Below are 12,851 nucleotides of genomic sequence, written 5' to 3'. Positions count from 1 at the left end.
TGTTTTCATATTCAGCAAATGTGTACATGCTAAACTGCAGACCTCAAGATGAAATAATACTTTCATTCACTCACGGCAAAAGTTAGGCTACTTTACTTACTATAAAAACTCACGGTAAAAAAATGCACTCCCTATTCCATTGTCATGAAGGTGGAATCTAACTATATCCAGAATACGTTTTATTGGATCCAGGCAAGAAAGATGTTTATTTCTGCTGTAAAGTTGGGCATTTTAACATGGGGGTCTATGGGAATTGCTCCTTTTTGCATCCATCCCCTGTCGGCCACTAGATGAACTGCAGTTTGTGGCACTTCCTTCTGGGCTTCCCGGCTCTGCGCTATGAAGCGCTGATTGGCTGTGGGTGGGCCAGACGTGCATGTGGGTGGGCCCAGGCCCACCCGGGCCCACCCACAGCTACGCCGCTGGATTGAACATGACACGAGCCTAACGTGTCATCACGTGGTGTATGTCTCGACCTATGGTCTCGATTGACAGGGGTGCAGTTCTGCCAAAGAGCACCATAACGTCGCGGCTCCAGCACTTCAGAAACTGCAGTACCGATAAGGAGCCGTCCACATGCCGCAGTTTCTGCGTGGCTGTATTTTAGTTGAAAGCCCAGTGGTGATCTGTTCATCTGTCATACTGATCATCATACAGTCAATAACTTTGTTGTTATTAGCATCTTGTTAGCTAGCTATGCTAACGAATATAAGAAGCTTTTTCTACAACCAGTGAGGTAAAGGCACATCTTTATATGATCATTATAGTTATAAAAAAACAAGAGAATAAAGTAAAAACAGGTATAAAATACTATATGACAGTAACAAAAAGTTGTTATTAATAAAGAAGAATACACTTTGAAAGGAGTGATTTGTAAAATATCCATAAAGAAAAATAAATCTGCTTCCAGTTGTTTCATATGGGTGTTGAGAGATGTATCCATAGATCTCTTAATGTTGCTCTCAAAGTGCACCAGATTGTTGCTTTTAACTTCAACATTTAAAAAAATATATTTTGCCCCCCGGACCCCCCTAGAGGTTAGGTCTCCCCCCACTTAAATCATGTTCACATGGATAGGAAACTAAATACATTTGCACACATCTTGTGTCCATATCTTTCTGTTTTGGTGGTCATGCCACACCGTGCACGTGCATGCATGAGTCATGGTGAGATATCTGGATTAAGAGGTTGCTTTTTCTTTGCACAGCATGAAATGAATGGGCTGTGATTTTAGTTTTTTTTAAGCAGAGGTCAATCATTTGTACGGCCTTCAGAGGATATTGTAAAATTTGAAATGGCCCTTGAGAGGAAAAAGGTTCCCCACCCCTGCCTTAAAGACACAGTTACACTGACTGTAAACATAACTTGTTTGTTTACCAGAAAAAATGTTAGATTTGAGGTGATTTCAGAAACTTTGGGCCTTTAGCAGATGACTGTAAAGACAGCCGTATGAACAAAAAATAATCCTGCACAGTAAAAAGGTAAAATCTCTCAAAACAGGTTATTGAGCGGTGGGCCTTCGACAACGTGTGAAAATAGAAGACAAAACATCTAAAATACTTTGCTTTTATTACTTTTTTTAACAAATACGTTGAAGTACATCCATAACAACACAGTTCAGATTTCCTTGTTATCAAGTGTTTACATCTACACGCTTTGTACAGATTTGTATACAAAACAATAATTTACGTCCCATAGAAGTCTAGTTACACTTACCTATACAACAACTTGTAAATGAAATAAATATAAAAACAGGAATAATCACAGGTGATAACAAAAGGGTAAAAAGCCATAGTACAAGTACACCACCAGCCTTCTGAAGTTGAATCTAAAAAGATATACCTTTCCACTGGCAAGAGTACATCTGTGAGGGCGAGACAAAGATTCTGTCCATAGTTTTAATAACAGCAGCTCCAGTTACACTGTTTGATTCATGAGGCCAGACAGTGAACCTTTCCTGTTTTAGTAGAAAAGCTGGGATTTAATAGATGTATCGACATGATTGACTTGATCATTGAAAAATAAACCATCTGCCCGAAAAGCTTGTCATCAGTTCTAATGGTCATCACACAAAATGAGCCTTTTCAAACAAATGGGATCTCACTCTCTAGGTAGCATTATTGGAATCAAAATACTCAGGGGGCCGTCTTTACTGCTTTGGGCACTTGTTCTGAACAACTCAGTACTCACTGACTTAAAACTGACATCTCATCGGTATGACGGGGTATTGGTCGCATTGTGATAGAGGTGCATATGTGAACTTTCATCACCATCGTGACACATCCATGAGTTCATGATCCTGTGTACAAAGCCAAGAATTATAATTTCTGCACACAACCAGCCTTGTGTTTTTAGCAACACAACAAAAATGCTAACAGAGTGGTGGGGTCGGAGCACCAGGAAGCACAGCAGATGCTTTGTTTTTCATTCATTCTTCCTCTCGCTCACACTTTGGACTGTCACAATAATTACATATCGACTTATTGTAAGATATATGGACATTTACAACTTCTACAGGTGCACCATAGAGAGTATCCCGAGTGGCTGCATCACGGCCTGGTACGGCAGCTGCACCGCCCTCAACCGTAAGGCTTTACAGAGGGTGGTGAAAGCTGCACAGCACATCACCAGGACGGAGCTGCCATCCATGGAGGACCTTTACTCCCAGCGGCTCAGGAAGAAAGCCCTCAGGATTACAAAAGACCCCCCTCACCCCAGCCACAAACTGTTCTGTCTGCTGCCGTCTGGCAGGTGCTACCGCAGCATCCGAACTAAAAACCACCAGACAGTTTCATCCCACAGGCAATAAGACTATTAAACACCTGAGCTCAGCTGTTTATTGTTTTTTTAATATTGTTTTTAATGTCTTGTAATTGCACTGTTGAGGAACCTGCAATCTAAGGCCCCGGCCACACGAGGACGAAAACGGCTAAACGCATAGGATTAACGCAATTGCAAAAAAGCTTCCGTCCACACGCAATATTCACCGGATAGTGTCTGTCCACACGAGACAGCTCCGTTTAGCTCCAACCGCTGGAGAAGCTGCAGTACATATGTAGGAGCCTGTACGTGGCGCTGTAACTTCCTCCACAAAAGCAGCGAAGAAGCATGGTTGTCATGGTTGCCCTTCTGTTTATTCTCCACGGTGGGGGCCGAGGGAACCGGGCAGAGTTTTCCGCCAGTCAACGTGTATTAAAGTTTAAATCTTCCAGACACAATTATAAAAGTGCCGGTCAAAGGTCTTCTTTGTTATTTATTGAGCTTTAAACAAATGAATAACGACTATATAATATAATAATAAAATACACGGAGCCTCTCTTTTTCCTCCCTCTCTTCAGACAGCGTCAGTGTCCGTTTCATGCAGCAGCTGATCCAGTAATGAGTGACCCGGCCGACAGTAAAAATAAACATATTTATAACTAGTTTAGGTTTGAGAGGTGTCTCCGTCCTGTCAGATTAGACTTCACTCGCGTTTATGTCCATATCGAGAGAAAGATAAATAATCTGAATTCAGTGTGCAGTTTACTTTGACGCGGGGGTGAGCAGCAGAGGTGGGGAGAGGCGGGGCTATTGCCTCATCATTATCAGAAAATGATCGTATAGGGCGTACACACGGAGCCGTTTGACCCCCCAGAGCGTTGCGTATGCCGTTCTATCCACCTTGGGACCCGTTATCGTTTCCTCAGTCGTTTAGTGCCGTAGTCGGTCGTCCTCGTGTGGCCGAACGGTCTATATGACACTAAACAGTAACGCAAACGACCGCTTTCGTCCTCGTGTGGCCGGGACCTAAGTTTGTCATACATTACATAATGACACCGTAGTTTTGTATATGTTATGACAAAAATATTGAATGTCCATTTTTGCTAAACACAACAAACATGTTTTTTTAACATAAGAATATCGCCAACATTATATCCAGAATTAATGGCGAGTTTTTCATTACCATTTTAAGATTTGAGCAAAGTTCATTTTGCTATCAGAGCTTGATATGGTTGTGGTTTATCCAATTTAAGATATTTTAGTATTTTTTCACAATGACATTTCAAAGTCTAAACTTTCTATATGGGCATTACAATATATTATATTTAAGAGTGGCATAAAATAGTTTTAAAATTACAATATTGTTGATTAAAATAATTTCCGTGATTATATATTGTCCAATAAAAGTAGTTATCGTGACAGGCCTGCTCATACACACACGATTCATATCACACAACTTGATTACAGCATTCATCATGATGTTCACCAGGAAGTGCTACTGGGAGAATGTTGCTAATCCATACTGCTTTGTTGAGTAAATTATGACAAAATGATGCAAACGTTTTGCAAATCGAACAGTCTTGAGACATAATTAGGACCATTGTGATTGACAACTGATTGTTGCCTGCTAATTAAAAAAAAGTATATCTACAAAGAGACATCTGCACAATCTGCCATGCACACCGTCACCAGCAAAGGGACATGCAGTTAAAAGTGCAAGTCTACAGAGGGGTTCTGTTGCTAACTCGGGACAGAGCATTGTGTTATGTACATGTGTATACATTTCGGAACAAACAGGCTGACGATCAAAAAAGGTCAAAACAACAGAACGGACTAAGTGCAGCACACACATGCCACATTGTTTGAGCGTGGCCTGTGTGGTGCTGAGGGTGCAGAGTTTGGGGTGTGATGGTTGCTTCGACATTGTTCTTTGTGTGGCACAGTTTTTGGCTCGGTCAGAGTCACTCCTGCACCACATCTTTGTGGTGGCGTATGATATGCTGGTTCTTCTCAGAGGGTCGTCGGAAACCTTTCGAACAGATCTCGCAGCGGTGAGGATAGTCTTTTGTGTGAATGGAGATCACGTGCCGCTTGAACCCCGAAGCGTCCCCGGTGCTGTAGTCGCAGTACTGGCACTGGTAGATTCTCCTTTCTTTCTGTCCTTTGCCAATGACGACAGTCACACTGCTGGCTAAGCTGGCTGCGCTGACTCTGCTGGCCTGGCTAGCGGCGCTGGACGCGCTGGCTGCAGACTTTTTAGGCGACACAACAGGAGTGTGTGTCTCTGTCCTCTTACCCGACTCACTCTTTTCAGGAGAGGACTGTTGCTCCTTTGTGTGCACGGACAAGATATGGCGACTGAGAACAAAAGGGTCTGCAATTTTGAAGTTGCAGTGGCGGCACTGATGAAGCTTCTTGGTCCGGTGCGACACCGAGTGCTTCTTCAGTTCAGACGGTCGGTGGAAGCCTTTACCACAGATGGCACATTTGTGTGGATAGTCCTTGGTGTGAACGGATATGATATGGCGTTTCAGGTCACTCGAGTTGGAACTTTTGTGATCACAGTGGGCACAATGGTGGGTCTTATTCTCCTCGTGCGTTAGTCCGTGCTGCATTAACTCCTCCTCCTCGGCAAAGGTCTGGAAACAGCGCTCACATTTGTATGGCATCTCTTTGCTATGCTTAGTTTTGATGTGTGTCTTGAGATTGGAGGAATCGGCCGACTTGTAGTCGCAGTACAGGCAGGAGTAGGGCTTCTCGCCAGTGTGCGTGCGCATGTGTTTCTTCAGCTCCGAAGGGTGTCGAAAGCCTTTTCCACATTCCACACAGATGTGGGGAAAGCTCTTACTGTGGACGGCCAACAGGTGCCGGTTGAGCAGCCCTTGCTCGGCCGTTTCATATTCACAGAACTTGCATTTATGCATCTTGTTTGGCGTTGTGGGCGACTGGCCCTTGGGCTCTCGGTGGTGGTGCTGCAATCTGTGAGAGAACAGCGTCGCCTGCTGGTGGAACTCCTTGCCGCACACTTCACACTCGAAAGGGGCCTTGCTGCTCAACGCGTGTACCTCCATGTGGTTGTGGAGGCTGGCTTTCTTGTTAGTGGTGAAGTCACAGTCTGTACATTGGTACTTTTTCCTCGTCAGAACCTCCTGGTGGTGATTCTTGGTGTGGCGTTTAAGGAAACCCCGTGACTTGAACTTTTTACCGCAGAGCATGCAGGGGTAAACTGTGAGAGGCTGACCGTACGGGCCGATGATGATGGCTGGAGGGAAACAGAGATGACACCAAACATTTGTGATACAAAATAACATTTATTTAAAAGGCTTCAAGTATCATTTCAGCTCTTGCTGAGCTTTCAACAGCTCCACTTTAGGAGTTATGATTTAAACAGCATTTGTATTGTGCAACGATTATTAAACAATCCATGAACTTCGTGTTGCTCTTACCTGTCTGCACCTGGCGAGGCTCCGACCGTCTCCTGCTCTTGTTGCGTTGTCTGTTGATCTCATCCACCCCGTCAGACTCATCGATGTGCAGCAGAGCGCTGGCGGCACCGTTTCTGTTTTCACAACTCTCGCTATCATCTGCACCTGTGAGACCAACAGAATGTCTTAAACCAGGAAAATAAACAACACTGGCATCTGTAAAGCTTTTTAAGATACTCAGAGACGGGGTTGATGCAGTGGCTTCCAGTGCTGTCTTATAAGCAATTTAATAAAAGGGGTGCTGGCCATATCAGCCGTACAGGCCAGAGGCATGAAGTCCTTGCTTAGAGACACACTGTCACGCAAGTGGTCATGAGTTACTGGCTATCCCACCACTTCTATATAAACCTTGGACCCACCTGTAGAGGAGCCTTACATTTACAAGCCCTAAAAACTAGATACATATAGCTTCATGATATCATCACAGTCGTTGGATCCGACAGACTTACCGTGGTTTCCTTGATTGTGATGAGAATCCCCGACAGACATGTAGACCATTTTCTCTCGGAGGCCTGAAGACTCTGTTAACGCCACACTCTCCGTGTCTCCGTCGCTGATGTCAACCGATTCTCCTGCAGAATTCAAATAAACCATTTAAATCTTCCACTTTTGGAAAATCTGACATTATTTTTCAACCCCAGATAGACTGAGCCCTCACCACCATTGTCACTATATCGCCTCAAGTATAATAGCAAATCATTATTAAGACCTTTGAGGCCCTCGTTATTGGAACCTAAATAACATTTAAAATAATTTCAAGACCTGAAGATACCAGTTTTCAGTTGAAGCCAGAAACAATAACATTGGCTAATAACTTGGACAGCAGATCAAGGTTCTTTGTATAAACAAGACAATTTAAATACATTACTATTTGATCTTATTAGAGCCGAGTGGTAGATGTAACAACAACTTTTAACTGTGAGCTAGATAAAGCATATTCTTTTATTTTGTATTTAGTGGCAATCACTTTCTTACAGGTTTAAATGTAACTCACCCATGTCATCCTCGCCAGAATCAGCCTTGAAGATGTAGACCTTTATCACTTCCTGCCCATCCTCATCCTTCTCCACTTCCTGGTCCTCCACAGCTCCCTCCACTGTGACCTCTGTTCCATCCTCGGACACCATTTTGCCAGCTTCGTCCACTAGCGAGGAGACACACACACACAACCCATTTCATTAGAGACATGATGCAAGGGGTCGAGAGTCATTTCTGACAACATCAATGCTTATTACCAAGTCACTATTATTTAAAGTGAAGATGAAGTTTGGAAATAGTTTCACTCATTTAAATTTGTACATCATCTCTTCTGAATAGTCCTCTTTTGAATAGTAATACATATTAGCTAGTCAGTTCTAAGATTAAGTGGCAACAATTAAATCCAAAAATGTTGGGTTAGAAGGAGTTCTGGTTCATCAATACTACTGAAATACGAATTGAGTCCAACATTTCTTACTGCGGGTCCACTAACACACTAGCAGTTGAGATTGAATTGAACACTTGGTGGTAATGACCACTGAGTGTGTATCATACCCATTTACAGAGTGTGTACCAAAATGTACAGTGGGGCAATAATTGCTGCAATTATTCTTGCAGGGTTTCCCACACAGACTATACTTGGGCGGGACGCCCAGGTATATTAACGGCCGCCCAAGTATATTTCGCGACCCTTTTTTTTTTTTTTTATTCGTCCGCGGTCACGACGCCATCTGCGATCGATTTACTTGTGGGCAATGATCCCTCGCTCTACGCCTCCTGTCCTGTACCTAGTCCATCGGGAGGACTGGGGGGTTTCCCGATGGCCTGGCCTGTTAAGTGGCCTGCCTCACACAGGGTGACTGGATGTCTACATGATGTGGCCTGCCGACATGGCCACTGTCATACAGATCATAAATCAAAGCCCTTGATTGGTATCTGTGTGTCATTCAAGCTCGGAATAACCTCAGCTCAAGTGAGGTAAAGGACTCTTGAGTGTTTAGATAGTTAACTTACTCTAAGTTCTCAGTGGGTCTCAAACAGTTTGGTCACCATTTATGTTAACACATATTTCCATTTGAGGGGTAGTGATTAGTAAAAATGTGCATGAATACAAATAAAAAAATTAACTAGGTGAAAAAAGGTAACTTTAAAAACTTGTTGAGAGCTAAAACTAGTTTTTGCTGCTGCCTCAAAGAGGAGCAGGGGGGAGAGGAGGGAGAGGCTGGTTCAGGAGCACAGACACACTCACAACTATAAATGAACCATAAATAAACAAGTTTCAGTGTTTTTTCATATTGGAAATGGTATGTTATTGGTTATGGCCATGATTTTATGATTATTGAAATGTATACAGTTCTGTTTCATATAGGTGTTACCGTGTTCCCATAGATCTAGTCTCTTTATTTTCCCCTCAAAGTGCACCAGATTGATGCATTTAACTCCAAAATGTAAAAAAAATATTACCGGGGGAGCATGCCCCTGGACCCCCCTAGAGGATTTGAGGTCCACCCCAACTTAAAATCACATGGATAGGTTCCTAAATACATTTACCATTTTTTTTAAAAATAGTAACCCATGTCCATATGTTTATTTGTGGTTAGTAGATTTAAGCTATAGGGCTATCACTATGGGCCCTGCCTGTACCTGTTCACTCTGCCATCGCATGAAAGGTCTGCTAACAAGCGATCAACAGAAAGGTTAATGTTAATGCTGTTGCACATCACAAAGGCACATCACCTCGACCCCCTGTTACCACCACCCCCCAAAGTATATTTCAGATCTGTGGGAAACACTGTCTTGTAATTATTGCACAGTTAATGTATAATGGCTGCTTGTGTTAATCATGTGTCTATGAACCAGTGATGCTTAATATAAAACAGAAAATGAAAGTCTGAAATATTTCACAAACTCTGAAGCTGCACGGTCACAAGTTCAAAACACAAGTGTCACAATTTGGTCGTATTTAAAAAAACAAAAATTAGCCGCAGTCCTCCACTGAGCAGAGATGTGATAGAACACTAACCTGCCCATAGACCAAAGATGAAAATAAGCATTTCGCTTAGTATAAATTCCAAAGTTGGGAGCATTTACATGATATTTATGTTAATGAATTATGGTAAAACTTTAAAGTCGTGTATTTTTTTTTAAATCTGACTTCTCTCTGAAGAGGAATAAATGATCGTTGAAATTTGGCCGGAAATACGAGTCTAAAAGAAGAGCATTAATGGATGGAAAGATGTTTACAAAATGTAAACTTCATTTTTTTGGATTCTGTCATTTCATCTTAAGTAACGCAGTGCAATAAACATATTTTCCTTAGTGAGTTTTAGCGAAAACATGTGTTAACTCACAGGATATCATGAGATAATCCCCACAGCCATCTTGGTCGTCGTCGTCGTCCTGCTCCTCAGGGTCCAGCCCATCTTCAGGGATGTCTCCCATGGCAACTCCTTCCTCATCGCCGTCAAGAGCCATCACACAGGTTTCCACTGCTACGTCCTCGTCTTCATCGCAGTGCACATACTCAGATACCACATCCTCGACAGCGTCCTGGATGACGAGCTCGTCTGGCGCGAACCTGTGAACCGCCATGCCTTCGCCCTCGCCTTCGGACACCAACACTGTCTCTTGAAGCTCCACAACAAACTCCTGCCCGCCGGCACCACCCTCATCTGGAAGAAGCAGGATTACCCAGATAACGATATTAGTGTTTGTGGATTTATTTAAAATGGTAACTATAATGTTGTTACTGGTTTACTACAGACACCAGACAATTCTTTGAAACTCTAACATGTTAATAAGAATTGACACATACCAAAAATTGACACATACCAAAAACAAACATTGTGTAAATAAAAAATTAAAATAAAGAAATGGCTAATTACCCGATCCGTGTAATATTATTTTAGGCTCTTCAGAATGTATTGATAACCTGGTGACATCCTCATCCATTGTCCTCACACTGCATTTGTTAGTGGAGCACTGAAAGCAAAGGATAGAAAGTCCGTTTAGAACTTTGTGAACAAAACTGTTTGAAACAAAGCTAAACATATTCAAAATCAGGTGTTCATGGTAATTTATGTGATTTGAAATAACCAGGAAACAAAGATTCTCAAACAAGATTTGAATGTGAATGTTAACCTGAACAGAATCAAGTCATTTATTTAACAGATCTGGCAAGGGAAAGCCACAATGAGCCTGTTATCCTTTGCATTTTGAAGAAGCAACTTAATGTGTGTTTGGCCGATATATTGATAATTTGATTCACATGATAAAGAGACCACTGGCCTTGTGTTACACAGCTACTGCAGCCTGAGCAACACCTAACAGCTGAAACATATATTCATCTTTAAAGACTGTAGTATGTTGAGGTTTATTTTCAGGAAAACATGGAATTGACTGCTGTCACCTTGATAACGTAAACATTGTGCACATGTGACGTTTTCTAGGACTAAGACAGTTTCAAACCTCACTACATATTGGTTTGGGACCAAAATGTGTCCAACTCACTATACCCATATTAAAAACTAGCATAAAATATATTTACAATTTGTACTTCACAATACTCAATCATATCAACACTAGTGTAGAAACCTAAAGCAACTCAGTCCTAAAATACATTACCTTCAATTAATATTGTGCTGCCAGTTGTGTTCTTGTTAAAACCAACCAACTACTCTGTTTTACTTCACACTTTGCCGTGTTATATTCTGCTGCTGGAACAGGTTCCTCTATGAAGAGTTGTATTTGATTTGTTAAAGTCACCTGATGAAAAATATATGTATTTCACTTTAAATAAATCTGACCTCACAGGTGAATTGAGTGTATATATGAGAGGGGAGGCATTTAAATTAACTTGTGGAATACAGTTGTGCAGTGTTAGCTTGTGTCTGCCGCAAAGGACATCAAGTGGCATAATTGCACTGTCTGCATCACTAGATCAGCTACAACAACTAAACAAATCGTTCAACCAAAATGGCAATAGTGTTTCCTTCACCATGGAGATGAGATCATGTGCGATCGAAATATCTCCCCGTTACACACAGGGGGGGGGGGGGTGCAGAAATGTAAACAGTGGTGTGAACGATGCAGCCGGGGTGCCATTTAATTTCCACTGAATGTACCATCCCCCACCTCCAGGTGGAAAATGATAACAACGGTGTGTGGAGATGTGGCTCACAACATAGGGCATCGGTGTACTGAAAAGATGCCGCCAACACATTAAAACCAGGGTGGTCTCACTAACTTAGCCTGTGTTACACATTCACGCCAGAATAGACACAGTGTAAAGCACGAAGAGCTGATTAACAGTAATGTCCTCAACTGACCACTGGAGCAGCTTTAGCACTGATTACACACGCAAAGCCCCGATTTTTATTGCAAAACACACATTTAAGCAAATAAATGTTGCACCCACATGCACGAAGGAGGACAAAACTCCTAAATAAATGAGAAAGATTAGTCTAGGTTTACACTTTAGCGAATCTGCAGCAGCAAGCTAGCGGGAGGAGCGCTAAACACACTCGTTTTCTACAACCGATTTTCATCACACTAGCATCCGCCATTTTGTTAGCTTGGTTTCTGGACGAATGCTAATTCAACACTTAATGAAAATACACCTCGGCGATGAGAAATAGCTAATTGGATTCTATTGATAGCTATAACGCTCATTACATCTTGTATTTCATCCCAAATAACGTAAGCCATGGATATACAACATACATATAAAACCATATTTTCAGCGGGAATGCTAGCTAACAGGATAGGCCTGAATTACCAATTACGGCCTCTATGGGGGCCCGGGCCTGAGAAGAAAAGGCCCAACCCTTTGCGGCCTCTCGGTGACAATGAAGAAATAAATTAAAATACCACATGCATGCAAAAACAAAGACACACGGACACGCACAAATGCAAACATAGCTCTGCAAACGGGTGGCCCGGAGCAAAAAATGACCCGCGTACCAGATGTATGCTGCAGGGATGGCCTCCGTCCACACCTCGGCTTCCCAGGCCGCCTGGTTCCCCCAGACTCGGGCTGGATTCAGTCGGGAATTTTGTGTTATTTGGGCGGGCCGGAGAGGAGCGGAGAAGGAGGGGTTATGGGTTGTTTCTGGAGCTCGGCTGAAAGCAAAGCAGGACGTCTCGAGCCAGTTCTTGTCATGCTACAGCCCCCTGCTCCTCCAGCTCCGAGGCCGCCGTCAGCACGACACGTCACAGCCCGAGAGCAGCAGGAAAATGCGGAAGGGTTGTGGTGGAAATCACACCGGCAGGCACCAAACAGGCCATAATGTGAGCACCGCTGTTCTAACGGGTTATGTCAAGACGTGCAATGCAGTGTTAATTTTAATTAGTTTGAGCCCCGAGGTTGATGTAGCTAGTAATGGGCTGAGAACTGCTTCGTTTCCCCCAACAGTAGACGTGTAACTATGCAGCAAAGAAGTGTATCATAAAAAGAGATTATGTCCTCCAAACCGAGAGCATCCAACATTTAAACAAATAGCTGACATGTTTCCAATGAAACACCTATCACAGCAGTTTCATCCTGACTGCATTAAACCTTACTGTTTCTTCACAAGAACCTCAGCCTCCTGGTCAATTAACTTAAAAAGTCCAATACATCTTAAGATA

The 12,851-nt window shown here is 42.7% G+C and overlaps 1 protein-coding gene across 1 annotated transcript; it reads right to left on the bottom strand.

Annotated features, from left to right (window-relative positions):
* Nucleotides 1-1,552: 1,552 nt before the first annotated feature.
* LOC117458810 (zinc finger Y-chromosomal protein 1) lies at nt 1,553-12,650 on the bottom strand. Its single transcript, XM_034099481.2, has 7 exons — nt 12,186-12,650; nt 10,109-10,205; nt 9,575-9,895; nt 7,240-7,389; nt 6,695-6,817; nt 6,207-6,350; nt 1,553-6,022 (listed from the first exon to the last, which is right to left on the bottom strand). The coding sequence occupies exons 2-7, from the start codon at nt 10,173-10,175 to the stop codon at nt 4,722-4,724; spliced, it is 2,106 nt and encodes a 701-aa protein (XP_033955372.1). The 5' UTR covers nt 10,176-10,205; nt 12,186-12,650; the 3' UTR covers nt 1,553-4,721.
* Between the last annotated feature and the right edge of the window lie 201 nt (nt 12,651-12,851).

The sequence above is a fragment of the Pseudochaenichthys georgianus genome, chromosome 14 (assembly GCF_902827115.2).
Source record: "Pseudochaenichthys georgianus chromosome 14, fPseGeo1.2, whole genome shotgun sequence".
Taxonomy (NCBI): domain Eukaryota; kingdom Metazoa; phylum Chordata; class Actinopteri; order Perciformes; family Channichthyidae; genus Pseudochaenichthys; species Pseudochaenichthys georgianus.
The sequence above is the reverse complement of the archived record's forward strand: the minus strand, read 5'-3'. Positions and strand labels throughout refer to the sequence as shown.